Below are 20,773 nucleotides of genomic sequence, written 5' to 3'. Positions count from 1 at the left end.
TGCACTCATTAATGATAAAAACACATAGCAACTCAGGATTAACATGGAGCGTCATCCAATGTATAAAGGATATCTGTGAAAAAATACACACCTAATGTTACAACTTAATAGTGAAAGACTGAACGTTCTTTCCCTAAGACCAGGAACAAGGTAAGGATTTGGCTCTTACCACTTCTACTCAACACTAGAGGTCCAAGCTTATCAAAAACATTTTAAAAAGGCAATAAAAAGCAACACAGACTGAAAAGGAAGAAGTAAAATGTTTATTAGTGATAGTATAATCATATGTGTATAAAATCCTAAAGACTCTACAAAGAACTTAATAGAACTAATATGTGAATTTAGCAAGCTAAAAGAATAGCAGGCCAATATTCAAAAATCAGCTGTAATTCAAATATTAGCAGTAAACTGAAGAAAATGAAGTATTAAAAAGCATTTTATATACCTTTCATGAAAATTAAAAATCAATCACTGACCAAATCTTAAACTGCAAAACTATAAAACTTCCAGTTGGAACATAGGAGAAAATACATTTGACCTTGGGTTTGGTGGTGAATTTTTAGATACACCAAAAGCATGACCTATGAAAGAAAAATTTGGTAAGTTGTACTTCATAAAAATTAAAAACATCTGTCCTGGAAAGACAATCAAAATCAAGCCTCAGACAGGCAGAAAAATATTTGGAAAACACATATCTGATAAAAGACTTGTATGAAAAACATACAAAGAATGCTTGAAGCTCAACAATAAGAAAACAACCCAAATTGTAAAAAGGTGCACCAGATTTGAAAAACAAAACAAAACAAAAAACTCCCCACACACATCAAAGAAGATATACAGATGGCAACTAATCATATGAAAAACACTCAATAGCATTTGACTTAGGGGTCTTCAAATTAAAACAACAATGAGATATTTCTATGTACCTGTTAGAATTGCTAAAATGCAAAAACTGACAATACCTGTTGCTGGTGAGCATGTGGAGAACAGAAACTCTCATTCATTGCCGGTGGAAATGGAAAACGGTACAAACATTTTGGCAGTTTCTTACAAAGCTAAAAATAATTTAGACATAATAGTATTAGATGATCCAGGGTTGCACTCTAAGGTTTTTACTCAATTGATTTGAAAAATCATGTTTACACAGATACCCACAAAAATCATTATCTCAGCTTTATTCATAATTACTCAAAATCGGAAGCAACAAAGACATCCTTTAATAGGTGAATAGATAAGCAAATATTGTGGCACAATCATACACTGAAATATTTTTCAGCGATAAAAAGAAATTAGTTATCAAACCACAAAAAGACATGAATGAATCTTCAGTACATAATCCTAAGTGAAAGATGCCTGTCTGAAAAGACCACTTATAATGACAATGACAATTACCTTACGGAAAAGGTAAATTATAGCAATGTTAAAAAGATCAGTGAGTGGCCAGAGGCTTGAGGGGAACAGGAGAGGGTTAAATAGGCGAATCACCAGAGATTTTTTAGGGCTGTGAAACCATTCTATATGAGACTCTAATCTTGGATATGTGAATGTAATAGTTTTATACATAATAGCTATCCACTGGAAACAACTTGAACGTCCATCCTGGAATGGATAAACAATGTGGTACGTCCATACAATGGAGTAATGCTCAGCAATAGGAAGAAAGGAGTTCTGATAAAAAGCTACAACATGGGGCACCTGGGTGGCTCAGTAGGTTAAAGCCTCTGCCTTTGGCTCGGGTCATGATCCCAGGGTCCTGGGATCGAGCCCCGCATTGGGCTCTCTGCTCAGCAGGGAGCCTGCTTCCTCCTCTCTCTCTGCCTGCCTCTCTGCCTACTAGTGATCTCTGTCTGTCAAATAAATTAAAACAAAATCTTAAAAAAAAAAAAAGCTACAACATGACAAATCTCAAAAACATTACATTCAGCAAGAGAAGCCAGTACCGCATACTTGATGATACAATTCATCAGAAATTATAGAACATGAAAACTCGTGAGGGGTGCCGGTAGCAGTGGAGATTGATTGCAAAGGGGGAGGAGGAAAGTTTTTGTTTTTGTGAATGAAGAATATTTATTATTTGGTGGTTACATGCCTTATACATTTGCCACTATATCACTTGATTTAATTTTTTATTTTTTTAAAGAGACAACAGTAAGACTGACTGGATGATTTTGTACACAAAGGAGATTCTCAATTGATAGGACTCCCTTGAGAGTACAGGTCAAGGGCTGGTTTTTGTGATGGAAACTTCTCACATGCCAGAAGGAGGAGGTTTTCTCTACTGTACCAACTCCTTCCTAGCAACCCTAATTCTCTCTCGGCAGTTCTCTGGAAAGGAATTCTCCTCCCCAACCTCCAGGTGTAATCACTTGGCTGGCAACTACTCTCTTTCACAGCTGGTCTGTTCCCTAGACTCCTTGAGATCATTCTGATTCTGCCTCCCTGCTTTCTTTCCCTCTGTAATACTCCCTATACCCTACAATTCCAGAGTTGTTCATGTGTTCTTAGGATTTTTACTTTGTGATGTGGATCCACTGATTTAATCCTTGTTGATAGGCATTGTATTAGTTATCTATTGTTGCATAACAAATACTGCAAAATTTAGGGGCTTAAAACCGCAATAAAAGGGATGTGAGGATCATTGGGGTTCATCTTGGCGGCTGGCTAACCCCGTGAGTAAATACTTTCTTGTGTGTCTATGTCCCTCTACTTCATTTTTATTCCTCAGCATGTTTCCACCTGCCGCTTGTGAAGAAAACACCAATCAATTTTTATTAGGATGATAGATACTATGATAGACGTAGCTAACACATTTATAGTATTTCAAAGTTACACTTGCATGTGCCTCTCTCTTTTTTAAAAAAGTAATAGACTTTGTTTTTTTTGAGTTTTTTTTTTAGCAGAAAAATTGAGCAAGATGGAGAGTTCCCATATATTCCTCACTCTTTAGTTTCTTCTATTAACATTTTCATTACAACAATGGTATTTCATTACCGTACAATGGCATTTTCATTACAATTAGTGAGTCAGTGTGGATTCATTATTATTAACTGAAGTTCATGGTTTACATTGGGTTCACTCTTTGTGTTGTACATGCGTATGGATTTTGATGAATGCATAATGAAACGTACCAACCTTTACAGTATCATACAGTTCACTTCCTTTTTTTTTTAAAGATTTTATTTATTTATTTGACAGACAGAGACCACAAGTAGGCAGAGAGGCAGAGAGAGAGGGGGAAGCAGGCTCCCTGCTGAGTAGAGAGCCCAATGCGGGGCTCGATCCCAGGACCCTGAGATCATGACCCGAGCCGAGGGCAGAGGCTTAACCCACTGAGCCACCCAGGCGCCCCTCACTTCCTTTTTTTAATAGTTTATTTTTTAGGATTTTATTTATTTATTTGTCAGAGAGAGCGAGAGAGTGTGCATGAACACAAGCAGGAAGCGGGGGGTGGGGGGAGCAGCAGGCAGAGGGACAAGCAGGCTTCCCGCTGAGCAAGGAGCCTGATGCAGGACTTGATTCCAGGACCAGGGATCATGACCTGAGCGGAAGGCAAATGCTTAACCAACTGAGCCACCCAGGCATCCCAACAATTCACTTCCTTAAAAATATTCCTTTCTCCACTTTTTTTTTTTGAAAGATTTTATTTATTTATTTGACAGACAGAGATCACAAGTAGGCAGAGAGACAGGCAGAGAGAGAGGAGGGGAAGTACGTTCCCCGCAGAGCAGAGAGCCCGATGCGGGGCTCCATCCCAGGACTCCGGGATCATGACCCGAGCTGAAGGCAGAGGCTTTAACCCACTGAGCCACCCAGGCGCCCCTCTTTCTCCACTTTTATACATCCCACTCTCCCCTAAGAACCTCTGATCTTTTTTTTTTTTTAAGATTTTATTTATTTATTCGACACAGAGAGACAGCAAGAGAGGGAATACAAGCAGGGAGAATGGGAGAGGGAGAAGCAGACTTCCCACTGAGCAGGGAGCCTGATGTGGGGCTCGATCCCAGGACCCTGGGATCATGGCCTGAGCTGAAGGCAGACGCTTAAGGACTGAGCCACCCAAGCGCCCCAGAACCTCTGATCTTTTTACTGTCTCTAGTTTTGCCTTTCCCAGAATGTCACATAGTTAGAATCCTATAGTAGATAGCATTTTCTTTCTTCCTTTAAGGTTATTTATTTACTGGGGAGAGAGAGAGCACACCAACGGAGAGGGAGAAGCAGACTCCCTACTGAGCAGAGACCCCAACGTGGGGCTCCGTCCCAGGATCCCAGAGATCATGACCTGAGCTGAAGGCAGATGCTTAACGGACAGAGCCACCCAGGTGCCCTTAAGCAGCCTTTTCAAACCGGATTCTTTCACTTAGTGGTATGCACCTGAGTTTCCCATATGTCTTTTATGGCTCGATAGATCAATTTTCATTGTTGAGTAATGTTCTATTGTATGGATGTACCACAGATGGTTTGCCCATTCACTCATGAAGGATATCTCAGCCACTTCCAAATTTTGGAAATTATGAATAAAGCTTCTGTAGACACTAATTGTGCAGGTTTTTGTGTGGGCATATACTTCTTCATCCCTGGTTCTTCAGGTTTATGCTAAACTTTTTTTTCTTAGATGGTTCGTTTCTTCCATATCTGAGAAAAACTCTTCATCTTGTTTATATGAGCCTGAATTCTTGTTGGTTCTCCGTAAATATTAACTGCAAGTTGTCCTCAAAATTCAGACGGACACTTTTAACTTTGTTGAGTGATTTTCAGAGTCCTTTGGATTTCTAGGCTGATGCCTATTTCCACAGAAAGGGAGAACCGTGTGCTACAATCGAGAATGTAGCAGGAAATAACCTATCCGTAACGCAACCCAAATACTTGAAGTTCTTTCCAGTTGATGTTTTAAGTGTCTATTTTGTAATTTCTCTTTCTATCCTTAACTGAGCTCTTCATTAAGTAAAACTTCTAGCATAAACACATCTGAATTACTGAATATCCCATTTGACGACAGAATGAAGATTCTGTTTCTCTGAAAACATCACGCTCAATTCTTGCGTTTCATTACTTTTTAAGCTATTCTAGAGGCCCCAAATACACACATGGTACCAAAACAAACTGCTCTGTATGGGAACACATACTTTGCTTTAGTTCTAGACAGCTGTAATGGACAGCTGGACTTGCTTGGCCGCACCGTAACTATCCCTGCTTCCTGTGTGTGGGAATTCCCCTACTGTCTTATTGACACGCAGGCCCTCCTTCCCATTCTGGAAGTGGAAGGGGCCATATCCCCTAGCAGCCTGCATGGGCGCATGAGCTTTAGCCAATGATCACTTTCTTCAGAAATTTGAATCGTGAGCCAATGATGCAAAGATCAAGAGGGGATGAGATTTAATTCACAGTGGTGGGGAGATTACCACCAAACAGCAGTGCTCTACAACAGAAGTGGTCATGTCCTTCCTCAGCTAGTCCTGCTAACGTTTTCCAGCTTTCTTGCGGTCTGGACTTATCTGGGTCTTTAGCTTTTCAAGCCCTGGTGTTACAGCTTCCTTTCAATTCGTGAGTCCTTTACGTGTCTCCAATAAATTCCTTTTTAACTTGAGATTTTTAGAGTAGCTGTTAACTTACAGTGGCATTATTTTAATTGACAAATCAGAAAAATCAACCCAGCCATTCATTAATTCTCCCAATATCCATTAAGCACCTGGGTACTATATGTAGAGTGGGCCTTAATAGGATGGTGAGTAAAGTAGACACAGTCCCTACTATCTTGGACCCTACAGTCTACTGGAGGATATAAATGATGAAAGAGATGATTGCAGTACAAGCTTGGTGGAGAAGGACGCTATTCATCAGGAACACAAAGAAGGGGCATTTAACCCAACCTTTGTGGTGGGAGTGGCAGGGGGTGTCAAAGAAAGGTTCAGAGGATCTCTAAACTGAAATTTAGATATGTAAAAATCAGACATACTTGAGAGGTAGGAGTTGGGGTGAGTATTCCAAATAGAAGGGACAGCCCATGAGAAGGCCCAGATTTGAGAGAGGTACAGGACTTTCAAAGAGCTGAAAAGAAGTTGTATGTGACTGAAGTGCAGAGTTTGCACAGAGATAACAACATAAATATGGAGCAATCAGATCATGCAAAATAATATGAATCCCATGAAAGTGTTAGCACCTTCTCATACAAGCGGTCCATTTTTAAAAGGGTTTTAAACAGAAATCTTATTATACAGCAACCTGCTGCCTCAGTGCCTGAGAATATTGTGTAAGAAAATGTTGCAAAATTTAGGGGTGGGAGCAAAAATCTCTGTTATTTCAAGACTTTTTTTTTAAAAGAAAGTAATATTGTGCTTTCTTTTATGTGTAGAAATGATATTAATGCGTTAAAAATTAGCAGATGGTTTGAGGATTTTCTTCTACAATGGTAATGGATTTTTATGAGTCATCAATATACTATAGAGGATTGTCTGTAACAATAGCCTTCAGGTTTTTCTGCTTGTACTTCCTAAAATAATTTTGAAACCCTCTATATACCTTTGCACACTTTAATATTAACATTGTTCTTTTGTTATAAATTAAAATTAAATATTTGCAAAGGAGGCAATTTTCTGTGTATTGTAAATGTTAACATTTGATCTTTTTAAGATTTATTTATTTATTTGAGAGAGCGAGAGAGAGAGCTGGGGGAGAGGCAGAGGGAGAGGGAGAAAGAGGACCTCACACAGATTCCCTGCTGAGCACGGAGTCCAACCTGCAGCTTGATCTCAGGTCCCTGAGATCACGACCTGAGCTGAAGCTAGAAGTCAGAGTCTCAGTTGAGACTCATTTGAGTTCCAATTGACTGAGCCACCCATGCACCCCTATAAATATTAATATTTAAAAATAAAACTATTAGATTACTTTCTGTGTATCTAAAAGACTCTCAAATGATAGTTATTTGATACCCACTATCATTCTTCTGTTTGTTTATTTTGTCGGATTTTCTTTTTAAGTAATTTCTACACCCAAGGTGGGGCTGGTATTTACAACCCCAAGATCAAGAGTTGCCTGCTTTACCAACTGAGCCAGCCAGCCCCCGGCCCCCACTATCATTCTTTTAGAAAAACTGTATCGGCCTTCAATAGGCAGAATTTTACAATGTTCCTTTCTCTTTGAATTTATATTTTCATTCAACTTCTCTCACATAATTTTGTCCTAATGTAATATACTTTCAGTTTTGCTTTAAAGTTTTTAATTGATCACCTTAACACACTGCTATAAAAGTAGGTATAGAAGTAGAAATTTATGAAGGTTAGAATGTTTCTCCTAGTGTGAAGCAAAATTTTGACTATCAGTAATATACAATTGATCAAAACAGCAAAAATATTTCATGTTTGGATTAATCTTTTTTTTAAAGATTTTATTTATTTGACAGACATAGATCACAAGCAGGCAGAGAGGCAGGCAGAGAGAGAGAGAGAGAGAGAGGAGGAAGCAGGCTCCCCGACGAGCAGAGAGCCCGATGCCGGGCTCGATCCCAAGAACCTGGGATCATGACCCAAGCTGAAGGCAGAGGCTGTAACCCACTGAGCCACCCAGGCGCCCCTGGATTAATCATTTTTAGACATTAGTTCATATGCCCCTTTTAATTCTTGTGTCCATAGAAATATATTACCGACTACTACAATTAGACAGGTTGTCTTTATCTAAAAAGCCTTCCTCACACTAGTGTTTTGATTTGTGGCTTGTTTTGTCTTTGTTCTTATGCTTTTGGGCAGTGAGTCCTTAGGATTACAAAATGAGGGGTGTTATCTTTGTTTCGTAAAGTGGAAGGAGGAGAACCTGCAAGAGACCTTTGACCAAGAGAACATTCTCAAGCAGATCAATTTTAGAAGTATGAAGTTGAGGATCTGACCACTAACTTCTCAGAACTCTCCTAGCACATATGCCCCTTGGAATGTCTTTGAGTACCACTAGCGAGAGTTTGAAAATGTGAGTCTCAAGTAAAAAGAGTACTGCTTGGGAGGCCAAAAACCCCTGGATTTCTAATACAAAGTAGCAGTAGGACCTCAAACAAGACATTTCATTTGTGTAAATTTCAGTTTTTATCAATAAGGAGAGTATGGGGGGGATTGAGTTCAACTTTCAAGATTCTTTCCAGCTCTACAATCCCCTGATTTCCACTAGAAATTCCTAGCTATGCTCAGGTCACTGGGAAGAAGGCCAGGCACCAGCAGGAGAGAGGAAGAAGAGATGGGTGACATTTGTGTGGTCACTGAGGACAGAGTAGAGGAAAAGGAAAGGATTGCGTGGCTGGCTATACACCAAGAAACACTGTCTTAAGAAGTGTTTTTACTTGTGTTTAGAATACATTTTGCAGGGGGGCACCTGGGTAGCTCAGTCGGTTTAGTGTTGGCCTCTCAATTTTGGCTTAGGTTGTGATCTCATGGGTCGTGAGATCGAGCCCCGTATCTGGCTCCCTCATCAGTGGGGGTTTGTCTGAGAGTCTCGCCCTCCCTCTCCCTCTGCCCCTCACCCCCCCACCTTGTGTGCACGCTCTAAAATAAATAAATAAATAAATCTTATTACTTCAGAGTTTTACCAGCGAAATTCACCTTAAAATTTTATCACAAATATTACCTTATTCTGAAATACATTACCTTTCTCTCTCTATCCCAGGCTTCTTTAAGAACAAAGTGGTGAGTGACGAATGGATTAACATCAAGAGCATCACTGAACTTGACCTTCCCTCCAACCAAGTCCCCCAACTTTTTGTCCCCACACCCATTGTGTTCCCAGTTCCTTCCTTAGTGAATGAAGAATTCCAAAAGCCATGGTATAAACCCCAGGGTTCTTCTCCCATAGCTCTCCCTTCTCTTCTTTCTCAAATCCTGGGAAGGGGCAGGCATCTCAGTTTGAAGGCATGGGGGAGCCCAGAGTGGTGAGGGACACACAGGGAAAGGATTTACCCTCAGGGAAAGGCATCAAGGAGGTCAGCCTAGTGGAGTGAGGGACTTAGCCTGGGGTACCAAAATGAGGCCCTGGTGCTACAGAAAAGGATACTGGTGACCCTGAGAGAGGAGACCTGCGGCCTCAAAATCCTTTCATCCTGAAGAGTCACTGCTAAATTGCTTGCCCTTCTGGTGAGGGCCACAGAACCACACTTGGAGCCTGTCCTTCTCAAGCCCAAGCTGCTGGGCAATGTAGCTGATCTGCTCCTGTGTGGGTTTCAGGCACTTATTTTGAGATGGAGTCTGAGGCTATATTTAGAATGTGCAGGAAGGAGTGCTGTCATTAATTAATGATATCCATCATGGAAGTGGAATGAACATGGGTCACACTGCAATATTTAAGAATTTAGTTTGGCTGTAAGAAAATTGGAAAAAGCAGTGGCTTAAACATATTGCCAGCTTTATGTCTTTTTTTGTCCAGGGTTGGTTTGACACGTGCACAATGTCCTCAGGGAGACAGGCCCCTCTGGCCTTCCTTCACCTAGTAATTCTTAGCACATGTTTGTTTCTTTGTAGTCACAAGATGGCTGCTCAAACTCCAATATTGCATTTGAATTCCAGATGTAAAGAAAAGTAAGGGTGAAGGGCAAAAGGCACAGGGCACTTAAATTTGCCTTCCATTTTAAGAAGCATTTACAGAAGCCTTATCCTATAACTTCCACTCGCATTTCATTGGCCAGAACTGCATAATACACTTATGTCCTTCATCTGCAAGGAGTGCTGGGAGATGTAGTTTTTCACCAGGCGTATTTATACCCCCTTCAAAACCAGTGTTCTGTTACTTATGATCAGGGAGAATCCATATTAGGAAGGTCTCTAGTAGTTCAGTCCACCATTCCTGTTCTATAAATAAGTACCCTTCAGCTTTATTGAACCAGGAAGAAAGAACACTTTTCCTTGTCAACCCCCCACCCCCAGCCCCCAAATCACCACACACAGAGGCAGCATTGCTCTTGCAAAGGACCGATAGCCAGTATGGGCTCTGAACTGTATGAAAGATGAGCATGGGAGAGGCACATCTTTTATTTCTGAGTTTTACTAGTGAAATTGATCTTAAAATTTTATCATAAATTTTGCGTTATACTATTTTGTACTGGGGAACTTATTACTATATCTGTGTTCAGTATAAGTCTCAGTACTGATAACACTGTGAAACATCTTGTAATTTTTTTTAAGAGAGGGAGGAGCCAAAGGAGAGGGAGAGACAGAATCCCAAGCAGACTCCATGCCCAGAGAGTAGCCCAGTCTCACAACCCATGAGATCATGACCTAAGCCAAAATCAAGAGTCAGATGCTTAACCAACTGAGCCACCAAGGTACCCCAGGAACATCTTGTAATTCTTAAAAGACTGGACTATAAAGCTAGATGGATTTGGGTTAGGATCCCAGAGCTATATTTACTAGCAAAGTACATTTAATCTATCAATGCCTCGGTTTCCTCATATATAAACTGTGGATAATAATTTTTATAAGTGGGATGATAGGATAATTTATGTCCAAACTGGAAAATTTTAATGTGATGGGAAGGGGATAATATTAACTATTATGCTTGAACAAGTGGCATAAGCCCAGAACTATGGTCACCCTACTTCTAGGTACTGATGAAAGGATTAAATGAGAAAATAAAGCATTTAGTACAGAGCCTGATACAGAGCAAGTGCTCATTAAATTCTAGCCACTACGTTTTTATTTTTGAATTGAAAATTTCCATTGTTTCAGTTTTTCTGACAATAATATGTTGATAATATCTGACTGACATAACAAGAGCTTGATTTTTTTTCAAGGTGGAGAAAACCTAATCGAAAGTCAAACAGCCAAATTCTCCAGTGAAGGAAGTGTTGAAAGACATTGCAGAAATCTTTAGAAGCCTCCTTATGCTCTTAAAAAATTTTTGAGGACCACAAAGAGTTTCATTTACATGAGTTATATCTACTGATATTATAAATAAAAGTGGAAAATATTTGAAAGTATTCATGCAAAATAACAATAACCCCATCATATATTAGAACAGCAAACATTTAACTATCTTTACAAATAAAATAAGAACAAGATTAATATTTCGGCAAATCTCCTTACTGACTAGTTTAATAGAACTGAAACTGATTCTCACTTCTGCCTTTTTATGCAATTTGTTGCAATATGTTGTATTGGTGAAAATACATGAACTGAGATAGGTCCTTGGAAACGAGGGAATATTTTAATAGCCTTTCTGTGGTTATTCTTTTATACTACACCAAAACTCCACAGTAAAAGGTTAGTTGTAAAGTGGAATCTGAAATCGTTTCAAAGAACTTTTTGTACTGTTATATCAAAGCCTGCTGGTCAGTCTTGCACTTTGAATGAACGTTTTACTCAAGATTTTGTAAAATCATCCATTAGTTTATTGAGTCATTCAGATATTCCAAATGTTTACACATTTGAGAAACCTAATACTGTAGAACATTCTAGAAAACATAAGAACACACAAGCACACATTCCATTAGCCATAAGAATGATGATGTCATGTTGTGTCTGGAAAACTCCACTGTAAATTCATGAGATGAGAGTGATAAAAACAAATGTTTTTTTATTATGAAAATAGGTTTTAGTCTCAAGCCACACTTTAAGAACAGCTGATACGGTATGATGTGACCGTTAGATAAATAAAACAAATTTACCACCTGCTTTTTTTTAAAAATCAGGAGGCAATAAGTTATAACACACAAACAATGAGATACTAAAATATAATTCCAAATGCCAATTTCAAATCTTTTTATATGAAGACAAGTAGACATGCTTAAGAAACAGATGGCTTCTAATTTCTAGGTCTTTCTGTCTCTCTCTTTTTTTTTTTTTAGTTTGAACTCGATTATTAGTATTTCAGTGTATGCAGGCAGGTATCTTTGAGAAGCTCATAATTTTTCATTTCTTCCTCTTTCCATTCTTCCCAAGACAGAATCTCTGCAGAACATGTAGGCAGCAAAACCTTACTAAAAATATTTTAGTACATCTTTTCTGTTTGCAACCTGGCCTGTAAGCTGCCCACTTATTATGGGTCAAGGTTGTTTTTTGTTTTTCCGCAAGTATAGATGACATTCTCAAGTGAAATTGGTTACAGATTTGAGAACCTGCTAAATAAACCTCTTATTCTGCTTTCCTCTTCTGTTACTCCAGGCTTTTCAAAGTACAATGATAGTAGTTAATCCTATTTTTTGGAAAACACCACTTGCTAACTGGTCTCTAGCAGGCTATAAGACCTCCACTCAGCAATACTACCAAGGAGAAATTTGTTTTAGGCACCCTGCCCCTTACTTTTCTATTCAGTTTCTCAATGCCCTTACCACTTCCTGCTGGCTACACACTAAGCCCCACTGTGTGGCCCACCCAGGTCCACCTTCCTGGGCAATGCTTTGCCTCCTCCTTTATCCTTCAGCAAACACACACCCTTTGTATTCATTCTTTCACTTTAGTCTGATTTTCAGCTTAGATTAGTCCAGTCTGAAATACAGTGTTAGTGGATGTCAAGCCAATTAAAAATATTTACACTAGGGCATGAATGATGGATGGATACCAAGTGTTTAGGAACTAAGAACCAACTGATGATCTGAAAAAATAAACCTGCAAAAGGGTTGCTATATGTAGTCCCTGAGTGGACTCCTTAGCTTTTCTTTTCAAGCACATGAAAGCCACCTGGCTGGCTCAGTTGGTAATGCACCGGACTCCTCCTGATCTCCCCGTAGTAAGTTTGAGCCCCATCTTGGGTGCAGAAATTACTTAAAAATAAAATCTTAAAAAGAAAATAAGATATTGCAAGCACATTAAGAGCCAATTATCCTATAAGCCCAGTCTATCACTGAAAGGTAAGCTTGGTAAGGTAAGAAATTAGATATGAAGACATCGAATGGCTACATTTGGCGCTTCCACAGGTTTAGGTATTAAGGAGTAAGTGGGTGAAGTGCTGAGAGGGCAGCCCTGATTTGAGCAAATATTTTGACTTCAAGCAGCTGTAATAATTCTGGGATTTCCAGTAGTCCCTTTTGACGTTTTATTTACTCCCTGAATTAACGTTAAGGCTTTTTTTTTTTTTTTTTTAAGTGAATTTCAGTGTTACTAATGCTCAAGACTGTGATACCCAAGTGTGTTTTTACGTTAAGATGGGGCCTCGAACTTGGGCGTAGGTAAGACAGTTTAACCAATGCCACCTCCACCTCCTTTTGCGGGGTGCCCTCTTTTCTCTCCAGGGTTTAGCTAAGGGTACATGATGGGGTGACTACCCAGTCCAGAAGGCCCCTAACGGAATTATTGAGTCCCCAAACTCTTGTTGTTGCCCTGACCTTTCAACAGGCGGGCGGTGCAACTCCGCGTTGGACCCAACATGCACGACCGGCGTGCCATCACTGCGAGAGACTCAAGCGACACCACTACGCGTACACGAAACCTCTCCTTTCTCTAACCCTGCTTCACACATAATCCCACCCTCACCGGAAATGGGGCCGTTTCTACATTACGCCACTTCCGGTCCGCGCGCCCGTCTCTGGCGGGAGCGAGCACGCTGGTGCGCGGCAACTTTGTTCCCGCCTCCTTTGCCCCAACACCACTCACCTTCGGCTTTCTCGGAGCGTGACGTGCGTGCGCGCCCCCGGCCTTGCGTCAGGGCCGAGGGGAAAGGCCGAAAGAGCGAGGCGAGAAGGAGGGGTTGTGGAGGTTAGGGCCCAACCAGCAAGTCCCGTCGCCCTCCCTCCTCCTTGACGAGGATCGGAGAGGGAAGGGGAGGAGCGAGCCGGGGCCGGCCGCGCACACCAGGAGCCTCCTCGTGGAGGGCGGGGGGGGGAGCGGAGGAAAGGGGAGCTCCGCCACCTCTGTTCGCGGCGGCGGCGAAGGAAGAAGAAAGTCAGGGCCCGTACCCACCGCCACAGGCTCAGAAACTTCCCCCTCCCCGCCCCTATCTCCCCGGAAACAGCCCCCCGCCCAGCCCCGCACACTCGCTGCCCCAACCGTGAGCCGCAGCCCGGTCGCCCCCGCCTCGCCCCGCCCCGCCGCCCGTCCCTGCGGGCGGCAGAGTGCGCGAGGCCCTAGGCCGGGAGTTGTTGTCAGGCCCAGGCCACTTCCGAGGCACCCGCCGTGTGTCGCCGCCACCACAGGAGAACGACGTCGACGCGAAGGAGGCGGCGGCGGCGGAGGCGTGTTGTTGTCTCGCCCACTCCCCTCCCCTGAACTCGCACCCAACGTCAGGGCGCGATGGAGTGAAGCGAAGACGAAGGTGGTACTTCCGCGTTGCGCTGCCCGAGCCGAGAGCGCGGCCGAGGCCGCTCCCCCACCCCCGGGGGCACTTGGAGGACTCCGGACTCCCCCGCAGGTCAGCGCCCGGCGCATCTGGTGTTTTTGCTGCTGAGGATAGGACGACGAGCACGATCGCGAGCTCTGCCACCCGGATTCCTGCTTCCCTCAGGCCCGGAGGCCGCTGCATACCCGACTGTGACCTGGAACCCAGGGACCCGAGTCCTGACCCGGATTATCGTGGCGTGTCTTCTGGCCGGCCCTGGCGCTCGGTGTCCCTCCGCCGCCGCAGCAGTTCCCGTTTCCGGCGGGGGAGATGGCCAGGATCTGACCCGGGAGGAGGCCGCACCCGCGCCGCGCTCTGCGGCGGGCTCTAGGCGATGCCGAGCAGCTCGGACACGGCGCTGGGGGGAGGCGGGGGCCTGAGCTGGGCGGAGAAGAAGTTGGAGGAACGCCGCAAGCGGAGGCGATTCCTGTCCCCTCAGCAGCCGCCGCTGCTGTTGCCGCTCCTGCAGCCGCAGCTCCTGCAACCGCCGCCGCCCCCGCCGCCTCTGCTCTTCCTGGCTGCTCCCGGCACGGCCGCCGCCGCAGCCGCCGCCGCCGCGGCCTCCTCCTCTTGCTTCAGCCCGGGCCCCCCTCTGGAGGTCAAGCGGCTGGCGAGAGGCAAGAGGCGCGCAGGAGGGCGGCAGAAGCGGCGCCGCGGGCCCCGCGCCGGGCAGGAGGCGGAGAAGCGTCGGGTCTTCTCGCTGCCCCAGCCGCAGCAGGACGGCGGTGGCGGTGCTAGTAGCGGCGGGGGTGTGACCCCGCTGGTGGAATACGAGGATGTGAGCTCCCAGTCCGAGCAGGGGCTGCTGCTGGGGGGGGCCAGCGCGGCAACGGCGGCGACGGCTGCCGGGGGAACGGGGGGCAGCGGCGGGAGTCCGGCCTCCTCCTCCGGCACCCAGCGGCGCGGGGAGGGGTCGGAGCGCAGGCCCCGCCGGGACCGCCGCAGCAGCAGCGGCCGCAGCAAGGAGCGCCACCGCGAGCACCGGCGGCGGGATGGGCAGCGCGGCGGCAGCGACGCCTCCAAGTCCCGCAGCCGCCACAGCCACAGCGGCGAGGAGCGGGCCGAGGCAGCCAAGAGCGGCAGCAGCAGCAGCAGCGGCGGCCGCCGGAAAAGCGCCTCGGCCACGTCTAGCAGCAGCAGCAGCCGCAAAGATCGAGACCTGAAGGCCCACCGGAGCCGGACTAAGTCGTCCAAGGAGCCGCCTTCGGCCTACAAGGAGCCGCCCAAGGCCTACCGGGAGGACAAGAGCGAGCCCAAGGCCTACAGGCGGCGGCAGCGGTCCCTGAGCCCGCTGGGAGGTCGGGACGACAGCCCGGTGTCCCACAGGGCCTCGCAGAGCCTGAGGAGCCGCAAGTCCCCCAGCCCGGCAGGAGGTGGCAGCAGCCCGTACTCTCGGCGGCTGCCGCGCTCCCCGAGCCCCTACAGCCGCCGCCGCTCCCCCAGCTACAGCCGTCACAGCTCCTACGAGCGGGGCGGCGACGTGTCCCCCAGCCCGTACAGCAGCAGCAGCTGGCGCCGCTCCCGGAGCCCCTACAGCCCCGTGATCAGGTGAGTCCGCCCCCCCGGGCGTTCGTCCTTTACTGCGCCGACCTGTTCCCCGGGAGGCTGGCGAAGTGGTGGTTGGCCTCTTCAGAGCCGCCCACGTCGGCCACTGGCACTAGAAAACCCAACTTCAGGCCGGGTTCAAGTAGGGAGAAGCGTTTTCGCGCGCCCAGGACACCTTTTAGTGGGTTGGAGGGACAAAGCAACAGGTCCAGCAGAGTTCTCCTCGCTGTGGCAGGGAACATTTCGAAGAAAGAGTTCCCAGAGTTTTAAACTTGTTGCATTAACATATTAACGGGGTTTCTTTCAATTGCTCTTTGCATTTCCAGCAATTTCTTTGGGGAAACCTAGAGGTGGTTTAATTTGTCATAATTTTGAAAGCTCTCTGAAGAGGTTTCATCTTTGGAGATTTAGGAACGGACCCACTTGTGGAGGAGACTCGGAATCACTAGCTGATGTCAGAGTTAGATGTGGATTGCAAATGTTGCAGGTGATGAATACAGCGATGGAAAACAGCTTTTCTCTAGAGTTTATCCTTTTAATATGTGAAAAAAGCTTATGTGGAAACTTACAGTTCTAAATTCTTAAGGAAGATGTTCATTTTGTGATATTCTTGTGTGGAATGGTTTTTTAAGTGTTAAAAGAAAAAAAATGACAAGATTGTGGTTTCACTCTTGGTTTGTGATGACACCCAGTTGCTAATAACGTATAATTAATTGGTGTAACCAAGTGAATGGTCTTGTTCGCCGTTACAGTATTACACTGTTTACTATTATATTAAATTACTATTTACATTTACTTTAAAGTTAGCTATATTTTTAAATATCACGATCATTGTTCAGAAATCTTTAAAAGGTATAATTTAACCTAGCGAAATTGGAGTAAATCTTTTATGTAGTTGTTACACCTTGTTATATAATTCTGTTCTTCAGGATAAGTATGAGCATTGATCTATGCATACCTGTTAAGCAAAACTAATTAAAAATAACTTTTGAATATTTCGCAGGTTCTATTTCTTGAGCTGTCTGAAAATTCTTATAGTTTAGTGTATTATAGTTTAGAATATTAAAAAATGACTTTTCGCTGGTTGTGTTTTTCCTATTGGTCTTAGTTTTCAGTAATGCCAAGTGGATGCAAGTACTTCTGAGTAGACATTATGTTGAATGTCAATGCATGTACCTGTAAAATTAGCGGATCTCTTTGAAGTGTTAGCCTAGTAAATATTTGTCAAGATGGGATTCAAGTAGAGATCTGGTTGTGAGTTTGTCCTTAAATGAAAGCAGCTGTACAAATCTCTTCATTCTTACAATGTTCAGCACACTTAAAATGCTAGTAGATGCTTTAAGGAAAGATCTATCAACACTGATAACTCATTTCACCAAATTTAGCCTTTATATCTTGTAAGACCTTGCATTTTACTTTTAGTTAAAATATTTTAGATTTGCCAGAGGTTTGCATTTTTTTATGGTTTGTTTGTTTTTTGCAATTAACATTGTTTTCGAAAACTGATTAGGTTAAGTCTCAGGACTTTAGATAGTTTTGAGTATTTGATGCAATTTTAAGAAATTGGGTTTGTGTTTATTTGAATTTTTAGTTGCTAGATACTTCAGCAAGGTCCTGCCCTTAATAGTTGCAGGTATTTTATATATATCGTGTAGTAGTGTTATGTATGATTAGTATTATTTGTATTTAGCAAATATTTACTCAGCACATTAAATGCTAGTTACTGTTCCAGGGCCTGGAATAGATTAATGAAGGAAGCTGAGGTCCTTGCCTACATGAAGATTGCATTCTAGAGGACCATTCGTTGCTGAATCTTTCATGGTTTTTGTACTGACCACCGGTATTTCTAAAGGATTGGATTTGGACAAAGCTTTAGAGTATCTTGGCCAACATTCCAGACAGCTGTCCATTTGGTGTGTGCCTAAATACATCTAGACATGGAAAGACGTTACTTTGAGACAGCCTGTTCCATTAGATTTGGGACTTGGGAGTTCTAGACTGGACTGCTTTGCCCCAGTATCTTAGCAAGACCCTCCCTTAGAGACTCAGTTTCATAAACTGTAACAGGGAAATACTTGCGGGTTTTTTTTGGGTTATTTCAAGGATTAAGTGAAAATTTATGTTTTGTAAAGTATAGAAATACTGTAGATTATTATGGAAATGTAATGTGGTTGAATTATTATTGAATAGTTTGAATTATTAGAACCCTTCACATTAAAACCGAAATCTCCCTCCGTATAACTTTCTATCCATTGCTTCAAGTTTAACCAGAGCAAACACTACTGTACGCTACTACTTTTTAAAAATGTAAGACACTTGCCAAGTCTTCTGAGTCTTTCCTTCTTTGGTCCAAAAACTTCGTTTATCATGAGGTAGGGCTTTCAGATTTTTCACATTATATCTGTTTGTCAGCTGTTCTGCTTAAAATTTAGGACCCAGAATTTACACCTAACATAGCTGATTGGAAAAATTAAAAAATTTTAAATACAACAAGTGTGTTATTACTGTTTAGGAACAGTTAATTGAACTCGTTTGTCCAGTTTAATACAAAAAGTTTTACTTCAAGACTTTAGCAATGTTTTAAGTGGCCTGTGTTATTTAATGAATAGTTGCTGGATCTTGAGCTCTGAAGGCAGCTATCCTGTCTTAACCCAGCGTTGTATTCCTAGTGTTCAGCATCATATTTTCAGAAGTCATTGCTTAATAATTGTTGAATGGGTAAATGAAGGGACGATGGAGTTTACTGAGCATATGAAATATTGTGGGCCTGGATTGTATAAGTATTTAATAGAGACCATGTGTTATGTTATAAGAAAGAGCAGTATGATCTTCTACCAGCCCACATGGACCTTATGTATTAATGACTTGTCAGCATAGGTATTTTAAGGAGATGCATGCACATTGAAAATAGTATTCAAACCATAGTAAGAAGATTTTTCTTGGTCTTATTTAGTTCCTTTAATGTGAGAATGTAGTAGAGCTGTTTTTGAAGGGAGGGAATGGTACTGACATTTGGGTCTTACCATGTGCCAGGCATTGATAAATACTTAACAACATACATTCACCTCCTACATTTCTGTTGATTGATGGGGAAACTGAAGCTCCAAAGAACAGAAGTGATTTGTTCCGAAGTCAGCTTGGATTCAAACCCTGGGCTGACTGAAGTGACATGTGCTTTTTTTTTTTTTTTTTTAAGATTTTATTTTATTCATTTGACAGAGAGAGTGAAATCACAAGTAGGCAGAGAGGGAGAGAGAGAGAGAAGGAGGGTTCCTGCTGAGCAGAGAGCCTGGCTAGGGGCTCGATCCCAGGACCCTGAGATCCTGACCTGAGCGGAAAGCAGAGGTCCAACGCACTGAGCCACTCAGGCGCCCCCAAAGTTACATGCTCTTGATACTAGGTATTGATAACGGTCATGGCATTCAAGGGAGCTGACCCCTTCAAGTAGTGATCTGTTTTGCTAAAATTCATCTCCTGTTTGGGTATTTATGTATCAATTTCTTTTACATGGCCGTTTTTTGCAGCATTTTCAGAATTGTAGAAAACAAATTCTTCTAGAGATTCTTTTGGCTTATTAACTTTTAGCTTTTATGAGTATGAATCTAAAAATATGTCCTTGAAGACTTTAATTATATTTAGTTATTGACAGGTTTTTTTTTTTTTTGCAGTGGGATATCTTGATCTGAAGTCACTCGAGTCAGATCAGTTACAAACGACACCAAATTGTTATATATACTGTTAATTGGTTCTGTTTATGAACTTACGGAGATTCTGTGAGATTCTTTTCCACTGAGAAGCAGCAGAAGCCTCCATTATGGAGTAGTATAGCGACCCTGGGAATCTAAAGATGGGTGGACCGGTAGGTGTAAGTAAGTGGAGTTACTAGTATTTACTTGTGTATGGTATGGGGTACTTCTGCCATGGTTTATTTAATGTAATTGTCCTAAAAACTGTGTTCAGAAATATATAAAGTGAAGACATTTCAGAATAAGGAAAAAAGGTCCTGTTAACTCATAAAATGCTGCTGATTTGATTTGTAATTAATAAAACTAAATCATGAGTATCCTGAGGTGAATGTTATGCTTAAAATGTTTTTTAAAAATGTCAGATAGGGGCGCCTGGGTGGCTCAGTGGGTTAAAGCCTCTGCTTTCCGTCCAGGTCATGATCCCAGGGTCCTGGGATTGAGCCCCGCATCAGGCTCTCTGCTCCGCAGGGAGCTGCTTCCTCTTCTCTCTGCCTGCCTTTCTGCCTACTTGTGATCTTTGTCTGTCGAATAAATAAATAAAATCTTTTTTAAAAAAAAGAAAAAAATGTCAGATATGTAGGATACTAGAATAATTGCAGAAACACTCAGAAGGAATGGAAATTTAGGTGAAGTCTTAAGTCTCCAAATCTGTAATCACTTATTTCATTCTCAAGATGGCCTTGTGTTTTGTTCCTTCCCTGACCAAACTTTACCCAACATTTCCATCTGCACAGTCTTTATCATTTATTTGTTCTAACACTAATATTTATCCCATTTCCATTTTCAGCAACTCAGTTTAGGCCTTTGTTTTTAATCAGACTTCCTGTTACCGTGCTTTTCAATCTGCTGTTCTTCCATTCCTCTCTTCCCAGTTCATTCTTTTTCCAGAGAATTTTCTTAAGGTCTTGGTCAGATCGCGTCACTTCCACAGTCCAGACTTTCCAGTGCGTTGTCAGGTAATGCCTTTTATGAACTGGCCCCATTCTATCAGAATTCTATTTTTAGAGGCACTTTTATTTCTCTGTAGTTTTACTCTTGCTGTTCTTTTACCTTGAAATGCCCTTTTCCACCTCTTCTCTGCTTCAGGCTTTGCATTCACAACCCAGCTGCAATTCAACCATCTAGAGATCTTGCTCCATTCATGTAGAAAAAGTTCATTCTTATATTCCTATGGCACTTTGCTTTATCTTTGTTACAGAGCTTTAAAA

The 20,773-nt window shown here is 42.9% G+C and overlaps 1 protein-coding gene across 2 annotated transcripts in view; it reads left to right on the top strand.

The window, feature by feature from the left end:
* The first annotated feature begins 13,049 nt into the window (after positions 1-13,049).
* The window catches only part of CDK13 (cyclin dependent kinase 13), a 122,199-nt gene continuing 114,475 nt past the window's right edge, over positions 13,050-20,773 (top strand). For both annotated transcript variants that reach the window (XM_080818389.1, XM_080818388.1), the window contains exon 1: positions 13,050-15,822. In XM_080818389.1, the coding sequence (XP_080674515.1) occupies positions 14,609-15,822 (1,214 nt within the window). In that variant the 5' untranslated portion in view covers positions 13,050-14,608. The remainder of the gene's footprint in view (positions 15,823-20,773) is intronic.

The sequence above is a fragment of the Martes martes genome (genome assembly GCF_963455335.1).
Source record: "Martes martes genome assembly, chromosome: 11".
Taxonomy (NCBI): domain Eukaryota; kingdom Metazoa; phylum Chordata; class Mammalia; order Carnivora; family Mustelidae; genus Martes; species Martes martes.
This window is presented reverse-complemented; position numbering and strand designations above follow the sequence as displayed.